Genomic DNA, 16633 nt, shown 5'->3' with positions numbered 1-16633 from the left:
AAAGAATCAATGGGTCAAGCAGGGTGCTGGCCAGGTGACGCTGGGGAGCATAAGCAAAATGTGACAGAGGACTAGCTGTGCAAGAGAGATTTATGCTCCTCGCCCCATCTCATAGTTGTTTCTGAGAAGTGACCGCCCAAGAGAACATCGTCCTTCCCCGATGCCCCTTGCGCCTCTGAATGGTCCTGCAATTAGTTCTCACCCCTGGAATCTATGACTCGCTGGTTATGTGACATTTCTGGGCCAAGCTAATTAAGCAGGTGCGATTTCTCCGCTTTTCCCAACCCTCATCAGCCAGGTTGAAGGGCTGTGAGCCCCGGGATGGCCGTCCTAGCATGGGACGCACCTGGGTCCTTCAGTCACACCACGTGGAAAGCGGTCTGAACACCATCCGGGCTCCTTCCAAGAGCAAGAAATGAACTCTTATTTTCTTGAGCTACTCAGACTTTGATGTTCATCTACTACAACAGTTGGTGTCATTTTAATTAATAGAGTACTTGAGCTCTCAAATGCTGAACTGAGAGCAACAATCAGGTAGCAATCAGCCTCTCCCAACAGAAGAGCATTTGTAAACTTTTAAGAGGTGAACAGGACTCCCACTCAGTATTATAGTCTCCGTCTACACAGAAAAGTGCAACAGGGAGTCTTTTTTTTTTTTTTTTAAGATTTTATGGATCTAGAGTGTGCGCAGAGTCTTTTTTTTTTTTTTTTTTTTGGTTTATTTATTTATTTATTTAGATGGTGAGAGAGTGCGCAGAGAGAGGAGGGAGTGGGAGAGGGAGAAGGCTTCCCTTGGAGCAGGGAGCCCAATGCGGGGCTGGATCCCAGGACCCTGGGATCACGACCTGAGCCTAAGGCAGATGCTTCCCCGACTGAGCCGCCCAGGCCCCCCACAGTTGGGGGGGAGATCTTAAAAGCAGCAGGGAGGCTGCAGCAATGGGACAAGCCCTAAGCTTCTCAAACTCACACAACCTGGGGGCCTCTTCTAATGGGACCTAGTTCCCTCTAAGCCCCAATGACCTTGTTTCGAACCCCTTGGAGCATGTGAAAATCCTCCTCCTCCAGACCCACAGCCATCAGACCCCTTCCAGCCTTTTGTACTCACCTCCTTTCCCAGGTAGGTTATAGCCCTTCCGAGCCTACAAGGGAGTGGGGCCAAGGGCGCGGACGTGGTGGCCTTTAGAAGGAGCAGAGACTTGTCTCAGGCATCCAGTGCTGATCAGGACCTTTACTTTTCTCCTCCCAGCTGCTGGTTTCCAACAACAGATGCACCAGGGGGATGGGTATCAACTACACACATCCCAAAAGGGAAAGGCCTCTTTGCTATCCTCAAGTGGGAAGGAAAGGCCCAGCTGAGAAGCTACTTTAAGCTTGAGGTCTCTTCATATAGAGCAGGGCACACCTATTAAAGTAAGTTTTCCTTCTGTAGGCATAACTCATTAATCAGGCGACGGTTTACTGCGCCCCGAATCCTTGCTTTAACCTACCACCTGGAGAGTAGGAAGGTAAAAGAGTACAAGGGCAAATGTCTAAAGATCGAAGTTCTGACGCAGGGCTGCCCAGGTTTGGAGAAAGCAAAAGCAAATAGCTGACCTCTTTTATCATCCCAGATAACATACACTTAGGTTTAAAAAAAAAAGACCCTCTCAACTCAGCTGATTCTGTACCCTTGAAGGAGTATTTCTACTGTTTTGGTTGTCTTGAGTTCCCCTGGTAAACATTCTAGATCTTTTTAGAAACTCCCCTCTCTTCTGATATAAAAAGGAAAAGTGAAATTTCACCAACTCCGTAGGTTCAGTGCAGCCCCTCCGGCCAGACGTGAGAACCTCAGCCAAGCCAGCTCATCTGCCCACACGGGTAGAAGCTCAGCAAACTGCACTTTCAGACGAACGCAGCTGTATTTCTGACCCATCTCTTCATGAGCTACACATGCACCTCGAAGTTGTTAAAAGTCAGGTCTATGTTGTGGTTTTCTTGTAAGCCCTTTACACATCAATCTCCTCCTCCAGGCACTATCCCTTGGCTTTCTTAGGACCACAAGCTGGGTCTAGAACAGAAGAGCTGCATTTGCCACGACTGAGCAGTCTAAGTGGGCTCCAAAGGAAAGAAGAGTCAGATCTAACATCACCAGGAGCTCAAGAAAGAAAGAAAATGGCAGGACTCACAAAGGAAGAAGAGTGTCAACTGCAAAGCAACCCCCACGGTTTGGCCACATTATAAAGACAAGGACTTCATTCATCATCAGTATTTATTAGGCGCCTATGACGTGCAGGGCACTGTGCTAGGCGCTGGGCAAGATACAAAGAGAAATCCAACAAGACTGCCCTCAAAGAGCTTACAGTCTAGTAGAAGAGCATTCAGTGTCTGGAGAAGATATTTTAGATGGAAAGCACCTCCCCCCCCACCCCCACCCCACAAAAAGGAAAAAAAAAGGCAAGAAAAGAAAAAAAAATTAAGTTTACTAGACTTGGTTTCATCCATTTTCTTTTAGCTCAGCAGCTTCACATAAAAAGCATAAATCTGAAAGTCTTTTAAAATGCATACTTTTACTCGTAAACAAAATTCATTTTCATTAGAAAAAAATGCTGTTTATTGCAATTAAGAAAATCCTCAAACATCTCTTCAGTATTTTCATGAATTTTTTCTTATGAATCTGTTATTTGTGAAGTAAACAATTTCCCAAATTGCATCAAAACGCGCAACAACTTTTTGAAACCGATCTCTTTAAACCACTGGCAGTCACAGATAATGCCCACAGGGCTCTCTGCTAAAAGGAAAGCTCCTGAAAGGAATGTGTTGTTTACTACCAAAGGTCACAGCTTATGGTAGTTCCCCCTACACCCATTTCATGTCAAATTCAAAATATTGTAAAATAGCACCTCCAATAACCTACACCTCCAAGACCCAAAGTTTTAGATCATTACTAAGTTTTAGATAGAAGAGTGAAAAACAATGTTCGTTATAACCTTAAAGCCCATCTCTTAGTGCTATTACGAGGCTGGCCAGACCCCATCAGAGAACTGGAAAACAATTCAAAAAAGGAAATTCGAAATCACCCACTTCCCTATTACATCCTTAGGAATTTCTGAAGTTTTCTATTATTTGCCTTGAAGCATAAAGAAACCAAGCGTCATCAATTAGGGAAATAAAAAATACTGACAGAGCTGCTTGTCTAGGTTAACCTGCTAGAGGAAAAGGAGTAGGTGAGCACATTTAAGATTAGTTCATTTCTCACCGTAAGTATTTTAGGTAAGTATCTTGCAATTGTTCTCCTTTCCTAGTATCCTGGGAATGTCTGGGCTCAGACATTTCTACTACTACTTAGGGTTCCGGAAGTCTGAATGAAGCCTTGGGTCTGTGTGGAGACTCTGCAAGACTTCTTGAAAACATTGACACTAAAGGTAGATGATATGCTTATCAGACTGAACACGAGGCCATCTGTTTTCATGTAGAATCATGGTCAACCAACAAAGCTGTGTGCACCCAAAAATGAGTTCCTGAGACAGAGGTTTCTTATTCCCATGTTGGAGCATTCACGTCCTGAGCAGTTTTCTGAAGTTGAGTAAAAAAAAAAAAACTATGTAACCATTGTGCTAGTTGGGCCTTTCTACTCCTCTTTCTCACCCAACTCAAAAAAACGGGTGGGCTTGTCAGGTAAACGTTAACTCAAGTAAATGTCAACATTCATCTCTAGCAAACTGACGGATCCGCTCACCACCCGCACCCCATCAGGTGCATGCCTTCCTAAATGCACGTACCCAATTTTTCAGCTTTGACATCTCCAGAGACTAAGTTTCCATGTGTCATATTTGTACAAAGTTAAATGTTCTGGGTATAAAATCTAACAGAGATAAAGTCAAATCAGCACGCCAACAGTTATGTGTTAGTCTTTCAGTCACCTTCTTGCCCTCCCGTTACTAAGGTGCTTTTCTGTTCAATCTCTCTGCTGGACAGATACCATGAATTTTATAGACTTGTGTGGTATAGAAGAACCACTATTTAAGTTAGTGAGTCCGACTCTGTCATTTTACAGATAAAGAAACCGAGACCCTGAACAGTTTAATGAAAAGCTGGGAGCCAAACCCAGGCTGGTATTCACGATACGGCAGCTTTGACCTTTGACAGAAACACATGCTCTCACATACAATAGCTGTTAAAACCAACGTAATTAAATGGTGATGTATTTCCGATGAGGTAAATACAACAACTGTTAGCTTAAACCTATTCTTGGAAAACATTAGCCCTTTTTGGTTACTGCTGATAGTGTAACTAGAGTGTTTGGTCTTACTTTTAAGGGTAATTGATTTGTAGTTGCTTCCTTGAGGATGTTTATTTGCTCAGTGTAGAAAAAAATCACGTTAAATTTGATCATATATTCAACCATGTATTATTCTGCATTTAATCTCTAAGTCATTTCTACATACATCTGGATTCTCTTACTTTATTAACATATGTAAAATTAATGTATGCAGAGAAGGAAATGAGATATTATCTCTACGTAAGTTGTTGGCAGCTTGAGGGTGTCCAGGGTAACATAAAACAGAATGAAAATTTTAAGTAAATTTTGTTTAGTCTGTAATCTGAGCTACAAGAGAAAGGATAAGCATAGAGAATCTGAGTGAAGTTTTAACTCCCTTCCTTGCTAGCTATGCAACCTCAAAGCAATTCAATAAATTTCCAGGTTTCAGTTTCTTCATCTGGAAAGAGCTAACATTTGTACTACTTACCTCATTAGATTATTGGGGGTAACACACAGTAAAATATAGGAGAGTGCTTTTAAGTGGAAAAGCACACCAAGTAAGATTACTATTACCCAATAATTATTAAAATGTGGACCTACAGAAAATTTTAAATTACCACTCAGTGGTACTAGGCATGCTCACGAGAACAAACATAACTCAGAAGGTAAACCATGCAAACATTTTCAACTTTCAGTGGCAATGCTAAAAATTCACACAAAGATATAATACAAAGGAACATTTTTAGAGAAAGCACTGAGACACACGTATTTGGTTGACTTGACTTTAAAATGAGTTAAAATGATTTATAGCATATAAAGAGGCATTTAGTCTTTAAGTGGAGAAAGTTGCTAGTCACCTGTAAGAAAAACAAGCATAATGGGGCATTCCCAAGACAAATGGAATAAAATTCCATCACTTCTGGCTATTTTGTAAACCAGGTGTCTTACAAATAACCATTTTAATTTTTCCAGTAATGAGAGATACCCAAAAAGAGAATGTCCACTTCTGAATCACACCCAATGTGAACTTGCATGAATGCAAGGCCTAAAATACAGTTCTTATAACTCCACAGGCACCTAAAAGTTTTAACCACTCTTCATGCTCACTGTATATTCCATAAGGAATAATGGACATATGGGGAATACCTCATAAATTTTTTACAAATCTTTATTATGTAGTTGTCTTATTTTTATAATACTCCACTCTGGCGGCCTTTTTTGTGTGTGTTTTGCTTGTAAAATTAAGTAGCATATTAACCTTTCCCTTCAAATATGCCTTTGATATTAGTTCTTATACCACCCCCCCAAAAAAGAAAAGTACCAACCAAATGAAGATGCAAGGGAAGAGAAAAACGAGATATGATTCATTAAGTATAAAAATATGTTGTTTCAAATTCAGAATAATTTAATAACTCTTCGTTATTTCGTATGTATCTGGAAATGGGACAGATACGTGACCTGATCCTGTCACAAGAGGTAGAATTCCAGCATTTGGTACAACGTTCCAAGATAGGGTTAAAGTGACATTCCTGTTTCCCCTATAAAAAGATAGAATAAACATGTTTATTAGATGTCAGGAGAAAACATTTTTAGTTCAATAAAACATTTTAACTCAAGCACCGGGGTTCAAATACTTCATAACCAGCTATTTGTAACCGGAATCCTAATCTACCAATAGAAGTCCTCTCAAGTCTTTTGTAATCCAGGCATCCCATAATGACCTATCTGAACTCACTCACAGTGACAGTTATTAGAGCTATGGGCCAAAAAGCTTAAGTGAGTAAAACAGAGAGAGAATACAGAAAGAGATCTGAGCTAGCTATCAGAAGGCACTGACTGGAAATCGAATTCTCTCATTATCTAGACCGTGAACAAATCCTCTCTCATGGCCGCCAATTTTTCATCTGCAAAACCAGAGGTTTGGTTACAACAGCTCTCCCCTAAGTTCCTTTCCAGTGTTTACTCACAGAGCTTAGGAGCTACAATGACCCAAAATCCCAGTTATTCTAAGTCCTTCGCTGTGCATGAAAGGAAACGGGGATTCAGAGAAGTTACGCACAGCTGGAATCCTCAGCGTCCACTCCTACACAGACGCGCTCTTTCCTCCCAAAGGGCCCCCTGACTACTTCTCCCATTCCAGAACGAGCCCCTTGCCAACGGCAGTCCTCCCTCCAGGTGGGCAAGCCCAGGCCCCCTGCATACGTCACAGTGGAAGCAGCTAAAGGCCTTTCTCAGTGGGACCGGGCCATTTCACTTACTTCGAGAGAACGGAACGCTCATCTTAGACCCGTGTCTCCGGCACTGTTTCTACCCAATCTTTCCAGGTCAGATCTGTATTTCTTCTCTCTCAACTTACCCCTTTTTACCCTCTAATCACTTTCTTTAAAACAAAAACTACAAAGAATGACAAAGAATTGCTCACTTGAGGCCATTTCCATCGTCAAAGAAAAAATATTTTGTTTTCATATCTTTCAACAGCAGCTTTGGATTATCACCTCGCAGAACAATCTTGTCCCAAAGGACAACCTGGTTCAGAGCCTACATTAAAATGAAAATTAATTATATAACTCATCAGAAATTGTATCTTTGTCACTTAAATTAAAAGCAGTGCTAGGCAAAGTTTAATTTACATTAATGAACATAAATTTTGAGGGAACTGCTAAAATAAAAGCATACAAAATAATAACAAGTGGATAGATACAAGAAGTTGAACTTTTCTGGGACAAAAGATTATTTCCCTAAAGGAAATCATTGCTTTTGCTAAAGCAACTGTATTACTTAGGGCCCTCAAAGCTTACTACAAGGTTTTAGACCCATGTGCACTCCAGAGTGAGGCCCTTGGAGAAACAGAAGGGATTACAATCCCCAGAAGGAAAGAAAGCATTCTCCTAAATTCTCTGTAAAACTTCTGAGACCTTCTGCATAGTGTCAGAGAAACTGAGACAACCATTCCTGTTCCATCACGCTGTTGATACAGGTCTCTGCCGCCAGATGAGGTCATGAATATTTATGTATCTCCAAGGCCTTTAAATTATCAAGGAATCACTAAAGACATGAAGCCTTCTAAATATTTTTCCTTTACGTTACATTGCATCATTGTTTTATTATGGAACATTCTAGAAGTCAATTCTTTTACTCCGCTATTTTGACATATCAAAAACAAGTTCTGTTTGGAAAATGAGGGGCATAAAATGGAGAGAAAACACATTTGTGACCACTATTAATCCTAATAAATCTGTTCTTATTAAGCTATCATCCATTATTACTACCCTGTGAGGCCAGTTGCTTAGCGTGTGGTGACTACATTTGCTGAAAAGAAACGTGCACGTTATTTCTACGAAGGTTCAAATCTTCACCATAAAGCCTCTTTCTAACATTAAACAGAAACATCAAGAGGGAAGAACATAGAATCTAAGATATGCCAAAGTGAAATGACTTTTTATGTACATTTATTCATTGACCGAAGCAATGATCTGTCAAGTTCCAAGTTGTATTAACTTACTAGTCACACTGGGGTAAACCAGAATTATGAATAAAATTTAGGTATACCTGTTGCCAAGAAGGTGACATATTAATTTGAATAATTTGCTGAGACTTGTAGAATGGTATCTGTGTATACAGTCATTACTCTTACCTTCAGAATAGCTTTTTCTCTATGTTCTTTTTAACATTTTGTTGATTCTCAAGGGCAGGGATCAAAACTTACTCAACCCAATCATCCCAGTGCCTAACAAAATATTTGGCATAAAAGACACGCTCAAAATAAATGTAAAATGAATTGAAGTACTAAAAATTCCAGTTAACAATCAAGCCAATCAACAGATAAAGCTGATTAATTTTTCATCCCTTGAAAGTGAATACAGTTCCAATAAAATACAGAAGTAGACTCATCTCTATCTACAAGTTACCTCTAGACCATGCTGATAACAAACATGAGGGTGACTTTAGGTAAAAACAACACAGAAACGCATTTTAATTCCATGGATTTCACCTTCCTATTTTAATTCATTTATCACACTTATTCACTTAACACTTTCAGGGGATTTCTGTTTTAGCGACATTCTACCTAAATATCTCAATCCTTACTCACATCTGCAACAAAAGCTCTCAATCAGACTGGACCAATAAATTTCAATGACAAATTAATAATTTTAAGTGTTTTAATCTAATAGTTTAGCAGCTTTTAATTACAAAATTTCTGATAAACTCTAGTTTATGATTAAAAAGACTACTTTTAAGTCCTAAAATTTGTGAATCCCATACAACTCCAAAGCAAAGGAAAGTACTTCTCAACAGATGGAGATGTTAATTGTAGATACATGGTTTAGTAAGCCTATCAAAACAGCTCACATCAAAAGAAAAATACAAATATTTAGGCGGATTTTAAAATAATCTGACAGGATTCAAAAATTTGTTATCTTTCCAGTTTTTGATTACATATACGGGTAATGAGAGTTGTAAACACAGGTCACAGATTTTGCTGATCCAAATATCTTGCCATCTTTTCTCCAATCAAAGCTGTGGAAGGACTACTTTAAAGAATCCCACTCCCATGCAGCAACTCCACATCCCCATTTCTTAGTAGATTCATAATTCAACAACAGCCTTTCCGATCTTATCACTGGAAATGGTCTCCAAAGATTTCTGAGCACAAACCCCAAAATATGCACTTCTATTTATAAATTATGTGCATAGTACACATTACTATTGTCATTAGATGATATATCATCACTGACAGTGAATGTAAATTTGCATTTCAAATAATACTCTTGACCAATGTTGCATTTTCTCAGCCAACTTTTTCTTAGATCTTCCTTTCTCCAATCCCTTACTGTGGCTGAGCAGCTGTGGAGGGCACACACCTCGGCTCCGCTGCCCTCCTGCTGCTTACACGTGGTTGAACCATTCGCATTATTTTCAATATGTCATTTCTTTGCAAGAATCTTTTTAAGCCGTTTTTTCCATTTTGTGAGGATTCGTTTATTTAAAACTAGGTAACATCACCCACTGAACTGAATTACCCTGCACAACTTTCCAAAATGCTGAACTTGAATGAATAAATGCATGCAGAATGGTCAACCTTGTGCCGTGCAGAATTCCTCCTCTTAACCCAGAGAATCTGCACGTTGTCCGAGACATGAGATCGTCTGACTATGGGACTGAGGGTATCAACATCAGTCCATATTGCAAGTATTCATAAAGTTTAACTTCTTTCCCTTTTATTTTAAACACCGAAATATATAGCTAGCCCTCTCGTTTTCAGTATGACATGTCAGGAGCTTGGAAGCTGCCACTCCATCTTAACATCAAGTAAAAAGCTAACAAACTGAAAAACTGGCAACTCTCACTAGCTCTCTAAGAGAAGAAATAGTAACTCCTAATGATTTTCTTTATATACCTATGGATTACCCTGCATGCACCCCATTCTGGGGACCACAATACTAGAGGGCTACAGAAACAAACAAAAAAAAGAGGCTACCAATCAAAGGAGATGTTTTCTTAGTAGTCACCTCTCCGGAGGCTTGTGATTTTTACCAAACTACTCACGTCAGATATTTTGAATATATAAGATTTATACCCTTTCATAAAGAATGAGATTTTAAAGGTCTATTAAAATCTATCTATTTATCTATATATACTTACATTATTTTTTGTTGAATATTCTGCTGATAAATAAAGAAACAACTGTTTAACATTCCAATCAAATATATTCTCTAGATGTAAACTAATTAAGGAATATATAAATCATAAAGCAGCATACAACTTTTAAACCAATCTTATTCTTAATTATCCACAGCAATACCGATACTAAAATAGAAAAAAAAAAAAAAGAGAGGTGGCCCAGAAACATACTGAGACACTAATTTAATAAAAATATATAAAAGACAAATACGTTATAAAATCCAGCTCATTTCAAAATAAAAAAAAACATCAGTGAGATTCTTAGCATCATCCCCTGCGTCACTAACCATGATTTAATAAGAAAATAACAGAGCAATACAAAATTTAGCTTTCTGTAACATTAACTAGGTCTAAAAGAAAGAGGATTTTATCTTTCAAGCACATTCAATTCCATGGAAGTTCTAAAGTATAACCAATCATCACAATTTACATTTACTGATAGGCAAACATGAACCAGCTCATGTAATTAAACCAAGTATAATAAATTGTTCACATTGCTTTTGGACACACGCCAGCAGAGATCAAAATGTCTCAGTCCACGAAGTGCTTTGGTAAGAATATGCAGCTGAACATCAATTTGATTTCATCAGCTTACCAGAGTGAAAAAAAAATTCACAAGGATTAATTACAAGACCCATGTCACTGCAAAATGAACTGAGTTAGTGTTTGGATTTTATTAAATATTACATGTAAATGGCTAAGTCATTTTATTACACGCATTTACATATACTGATAGCAACATGGTCATTATATTCTGCTTTTAGAGATGAGTATCTACTAAGAATCACTGTTGTAGAATTGAGAAGTCTATGAGAGCTCTTTATAAAAACAGGCCCCATTTCAAGTTTTAGCAGCAGCATTACAAAATCCGACTAAACTATAAATGATGAGATTGAGAAATATAAATACAGTAGTTGAGATGTCAGGAAATTTCACTATAATTCTCCAGATAACGTTACTACTTCCATAAGAGATCCAAACTCCCTCTTACTAGATTGTTTTAAAACGACACAAAGACTTAAAAGCAGACATACCAAGTTTCCCATAGGACTCTTCTGACAGTTACACTCTATTTCCTAAAAAAGTACCTAGAGAACTAATTTCTATTCTACTTCTAAACCCAACACTTTATTTCTAAAAAAATCAAGTAAAAGTAATTCCATGGCCATAAAGAGCCGTATCAGGTAAACTCCCCGGGTTCGTCATCTGCTTCAACTGTTCTGGATAGCTGCTTTCCAGAAGTTCCGACACTGCAATCACCACCGCCAATTTTAATCCTGAGGTCTTAAAAAGGCAGGTGTGATCAGACTAGACATGGCAGGGAACAACGCTGCCAAGACATTAATCTAAGACCCTAAAAGAAGATTAAATTGGCCAAAATGGACAGAGTTATCAAACGGTGGAAACTCAAGATAAAGAGAAAATATTAAATCATCCCCATTTTAAAGCACCTCTTTTAAATGTTAAGATTTCTCTGACTCTTATTATAAAAGTACTTATAAAAAAACTATGATGGCAAAATTCTAGTATGGTTTACCAATAATCATTCTGATAATGACCTTCTAAACCTTAACAGATGCCAATTCACTTTTTAAACATATGTTTCTCTCTGCTATCATAAAATATAGATATATTACTTGGGATTGTACATGAAATATTCGATCTAGGAAGGCTGAGCACTGGTAACATTTTTCTTTCTATAATCCAAATGACCTGATTTTATTTTTTTCTTCTTGAAATATAGATTCAAACTCTCTTAAAGCTTTCAATCTATTTAACGTTTCTGTGAAAAATTTAAAGTTGGTTCAGAAAATAACTGAAAAATCCATAAATAAATTTTCTCAAGGTGTGAATGAGGAGGTATTAAGACTATTTTACCCATGAAAACATAGGTATAGAAACTTCTAAAGTTTGGTTGATTCAGGGAAAATCAGACTCACTGACCCTGCCCAAAATCACTAAACAACATGTCTATCATTATACCACTACAGAGAAAGCAATAAAGTATTTTCTTAAAGGATATCAGCAGTTATATCAAATGTAATGAATCCCAGATCACTTCTTTCTCTAGGTCCAGTGAAGTCTTCTACATTTTTTCTAAAAATAAAGATAAAAGTTTTACCATCCTTCAAACATAACGGCACACACAATTCACATAATTCCTTAGAGTGAAAGAAAGGATGTAGTTGGAGGCACAGGTGGAAGGGCAATCCCACAAAGAAACAAGTAAAAATCAGAAAAGTTTGTAAGTGTGAAAAGAGGATAAAAAGTTTAATCCAATATAAAATTAGGTCTGTAGCTATACGCATAACCCTTAAAAGAGAATCCCTAGCAAAATGGGGGGAGAGGGGGCGGGGAGCGTGAAAACTGCTCAAAGGGAGTGTGAACACTTGCTGTAAAGCAATTTGGTAGCAGGGGTAGAAGGTTACAGACGACTACAGGTGGTGTGGGAAAACGAAGCTAAGATGATAAGCACTGCTATTTACTGAGTGCTTACGGTGTGTCTGGGTCAGGTCCAACAAGGTCTTTTTCATAATTATCTCAAATAATCCTCACAACAAGCCTACGAGTTGGGCATTATTTCCATTCTACACAAAAGGAAATTAAGGCCCAGGACGGTAAGAAACTTGCTCAAGATTGACAACAGCTAACAGTGCCTGTGTCTATTTGAATTTAAAAACCAGTTTCTAGCAAGCAGCAATGGGGGGGGGGGGAAGGAGTGGGGGCGTTTGGAAGTAGGTCTTCACAATAGAGGTAGCTATTCGACGACTGGCTTGTCGGCGACTCCGACAAAGAAATCAAGAAAACTAACGCTGAAGAACGAAAGTGAACTTGATGCAAGACGGAATAGAGAAGATGTGAGAACCGGGAAGAAAAAAAAAAGTGCTAGCGAAGAAAAATTATCAAGGAAAAATAAAACAGGCATTAACGAAATGACAACGTCATTCTGAAATCCCATTTCGGGCATTTTCGCAGATTTCTTCAAGCGCTGACTCTCAAAAAAAATGCCCAATGCGCCGTATCAGAGAGCTAGGATGTTGCACGCTCTCAGCGCATCCTACCCTCTCTCGCCAACTTCAACGCGGCTGCGAGTACGAGCCGCCCAGGGAGGAGGCAGGACAAGAACTGGCGCGGGCACGTCCGACAGGGCCAAGTGCGGCTGTCCACGGCACAGCCGAGCCGGCGGCCCCGGAGCCCGGGCGGGCGGGCGGCGGACCGGCGGGCGGCGGCGGCGCGGCTCTGCTGTTGTGTTGCTCCCTCATTGGCCAGGCGTGGGCGGGGGAAGTGAGGAACAGGAAGGAAGCGGAGGCACTGGCCTGAGTAGCACTCAAAATTAAAATTTAAGAGCAAGCCCGGGAATTTGCGGTGCAGGGGCGGGAGTTCGAGGGGAAGCCGAGAAGCCCGCGACGTCCACCCGGGCGTCCGCCCTCGGGGGGCGACGGCCGCTCAGGAGCGGGGACCCGGGGCCGGCGCGGACGCCCTGCCCGCGGCCCCCGGCGCGCCGGCCCGGCCTCGGCGCCCACCCCGGCCCGGTCCAGGCGCCCGCCCCGCCGGCCGGGCCTCGGCCACACTCACAGCATGATCCGCGAGACGTGCAGCCGCACCGGGACGCTCCTGTCTTTGAAGGCGGTGGTGATGAAGCAGCCGAAGGTGAGCGCCGCCATCACGCTCAGCGAGAAGGCGAACAGCGAGTTCGCCCGCGACAGCACCGTGTTCATCGCTACCGTCTCCCCCGAGCCCCGTTCCGCACGCACACCCGGGACCCCGTTCCGGCCGCGGACCGGCTCCCTGCGATCCGCGCCGCCTGCGCCGCGCGCGTTCCGGGAGCGCGCGCCGCCGCGGCCCCGCCTCCTTTCCGGTTCTCCGACGCGGGCCAGCGCGCGCGCGTACCCGCCTCCCGGGACACACCCACTCTCGCGGCCTATCGCCGCCACCAATCAGCGACGAGCAAGGAGGGGCGGGGTTTCTCCACGGAAGACCGGCTCCCTGTCCTCGCTTCCTCTCCTCCCAGCCCCTTGGCTCGCCCAGCCTCCTTTCTTGGTCCTTGGGCCTGGTGGTCAGCCCTGAGGCTTCTTGAGCGCTACTATTTTATTAATTTGCACTGAAACCCAGCAGCAAGGCAAGGTAGTTTGGAATGTATTCTGAGGCGTCGCGTTTGGAAGCAGCACTTCACAAAACTCTTCCCCTTTGTCAAATCTGGTCAAAGTTCGAACAGATTTTTGGAGGGTATGGGACATGGAGAAAGAGAGGACATCCCAGCTCCCCAAAGCAGTTTGCCTTTACTTTCCACGTCCAACCTTAGTCCAGTTCCTAGTAATGCTTTGCCTTCCAACTGCAGACCAAGCTTATTTTAAAATTGATGTTACCAATTTTAAATATTTGCGTTTAATGGGATATTTCCAATAACTAAAAGAATGGCTTCACTGGGTTCTTAGGATCAAAGGAGATAATTACTGTGGAATTGCTCTACAGCACCCTAGAAAATTTTTTAATTAGCAAGGCATCAATACATAAGGGCCCTGCTTCTTGGCTTTGCACTCTGGTTCCCCATTCCCAGGCCCTCCTGTCTCAGATTTGCTTTTTGAATCTGGTCATTCAGACCACTGTCTTTAGTCCTGCGTGCACTTGACTGTTTGCCTGCATGACGAGTTAGCTCATTTGATGACTGCTGCCTACTCCTCATGACATGCCAGACTAGTTTATTGAGCATCCTTGAGGGGATATCAGAAATTATACCAGAGACCATTGGTTCCTGAGGATCTGTACCACACCCTCCCAAGGAAAATGAAGATCGAGGGGGCCCTTCCGTGTTCCGTAGACAATCAAAGACATCCAAATTTGCTGGGATTCTTTGAACAGTTTAGGCAGTTAATGTCCAGCTTCTCTGCTCACATCACCTAGGTGCTATGCTTCCAGGAAAGTGAGAGGCTGCTAGTGAAGCTTTTGGCATTTTCTTAGTTGAAGAACCTAATCATCTTTGCTCTTTCTGGCCTCCTCCAGTTCACTCAGAAATGCACTGTTGGAACTGTATCTCATACATGCCATGGTAAACATCTGGAGATGTTTACCCACAGACGTCCCAGGCATCCTGGTGCCAGCTGAGCAATCAGCCTCAAAGTTGGCTTTGGGGAATTACCCTGTTACAGTATATTCAGACCACTGAAGCCCCAGGATAAGTAAGATCTGAAAATTCAGACCATGCCTGGTGAGGTTTATTACCTTCCTTAACTCATTTGAGTAATCCTTATTATAGAAAAGTTTCTAGATACCCATTGGCAAATGGAGCCAGACATATCTAGAATGGAAATAAAACGGGAAAATAGTTATGGGAACTGTGTACAAGGGTTAATATAACAGGTCTGAGACTTCTATCCTTAGAAGTACCTGCTTGCAAGATTTGCCCTTCGGCATCCTGTCTTTGAAGGTGGTGATGAAGCAGCCAAAGGTGAGCTCCACCATCACACTCAGCCAGAAGGCAAACAGCGAGTTTGCCCGAGATAGAGCTGTGTTCATAGCCACCATCTCCCTGGAGCCCCTAGGAAATTGGCTGGTAAATAGTTCCCTGCACTGATATAAAATGTTTCCTAAATGATAAAAGTGACTCACTGCACCTGAACTGTTTATTGAAACAATGTGGTTTATGCCAAACACCTGCTTTCCTTCTGGAAGTTTGGAATGGCGGAGGGGTTCTACATGACCCTTCCCAAGTGAAAACCCTTGGCATTGAGTCTAATGTTTCCTAGGAATTAAGCACATACTCAGTGACTCTACTGGGAGAGGAATCTTTGAAGCTTCTGCCTGGTTTCCTCCAGACTTCTTCCCGTGCATGTTTTCCCTTTACTGATTTCACTTTGCAATCCTTTTACTGCAATAAACCTTGGCTGTGGGTATGACAGTATATTAAGTCATATATATATATGAGTCCATGGGTCCTGTGAGTCCTTACATAGCAAATCACCAAACCTAAGGGGGTCTTGGGGAACCCCAACACAAGGACTATCTCCCATTTCATAAATTTTAATATAAAAATGACCTTAAGGATTTCTACCAAAATCTAAGAAAACTTAACCCATTCTATTCTGTAAGGGAAGGAGTAGTAGGAGTAGTAATTTTTTTTTTTATCCTAAGTCTTATGAATGTGCCCAGTGTTTTGTTCAGGATGCTGTACTACTCACACGTTTTGTCCTATCATGCTTTGCCTGGTCTTCAGATTTCTTCCTCCCGCCCTCCCCTTCAGATTCCCTCCTTCCGTCCTCCCCTTGGTTCCCAGTGCCTGTGGCAGGCCCTATTTGTGCTGTTAACTCATGTGGACACATTTCTTTTGGTTCCTGACCTTGAGTTACCTACTTAAGCTTGGTCTTTGCAGTCTTCTGCTTTTACACACGTCCACAGCACAGGATGGGAAGATGTTTTCACTACTTGTTCTTAATCATTGAGCTATTCAGTGTCTTTATCCGCTCATCTGACCTCCCTATAGGGGGAACAAATCAGGCAAAATCCGTTATCTCAGTCAAGTACATTCCTTGTGTGGATTTATTACTACCTTCGTGTTCCTCACTTATATATATAAGCTGAAAAGAGCTTAAAATCAACATATAACAGAAGGTTAGAAAACGCTGAATAATACCAAAAATTGCTTTTTTTCTGAGAATTTTTTTAACTACCGAGAATACCTGAAAAGTTAAAAACCCATATGCAACTCTATTATTC

The 16633-nt window shown here is 41.2% G+C and overlaps 1 protein-coding gene across 1 annotated transcript; it reads right to left on the bottom strand.

Annotated features, from left to right (window-relative positions):
- Positions 1 to 2230: 2230 nt before the first annotated feature.
- SPCS3 (signal peptidase complex subunit 3) lies at positions 2231 to 13760 on the bottom strand. Its single transcript, XM_081807231.1, has 5 exons — positions 13499 to 13760; positions 11946 to 12019; positions 9884 to 9960; positions 6663 to 6778; positions 2231 to 5778 (listed from the first exon to the last, which is right to left on the bottom strand). The coding sequence occupies exons 1-5, from the start codon at positions 13639 to 13641 to the stop codon at positions 5646 to 5648; spliced, it is 543 nt and encodes a 180-aa protein (XP_081663357.1). The 5' UTR covers positions 13642 to 13760; the 3' UTR covers positions 2231 to 5645.
- Positions 13761 to 16633: the final 2873 nt, after the last annotated feature.

Source organism: Leptonychotes weddellii, chromosome 2 (assembly GCF_054177405.1).
Source record: "Leptonychotes weddellii isolate Sample4059 chromosome 2, ASM5417740v2, whole genome shotgun sequence".
NCBI classification, from domain to species: domain Eukaryota; kingdom Metazoa; phylum Chordata; class Mammalia; order Carnivora; family Phocidae; genus Leptonychotes; species Leptonychotes weddellii.
Note: the sequence above shows the minus strand (reverse complement) of the source record. Positions and strands in the feature narration are given on the sequence as shown.

Bases quoted from the DNA above. Each gene is read 5' to 3' on its own strand.
- SPCS3 (XM_081807231.1), bottom strand. From the start codon at position 13,641: ATGAACACGGTGCTGTCGCGGGCGAACTCGCTGTTCGCCTTCTCGCTG. The intron at 6,779-9,883 runs GTAAGTATATAT...ATTTTAATGTAG, and splicing joins AATATTCAACAAAAAATAAT to GCTCTGAACCAGGTTGTCCT. The intron at 5,779-6,662 runs GTGAGCAATTCT...ATCTTTTTATAG, and splicing joins GACGATGGAAATGGCCTCAA to GGGAAACAGGAATGTCACTT.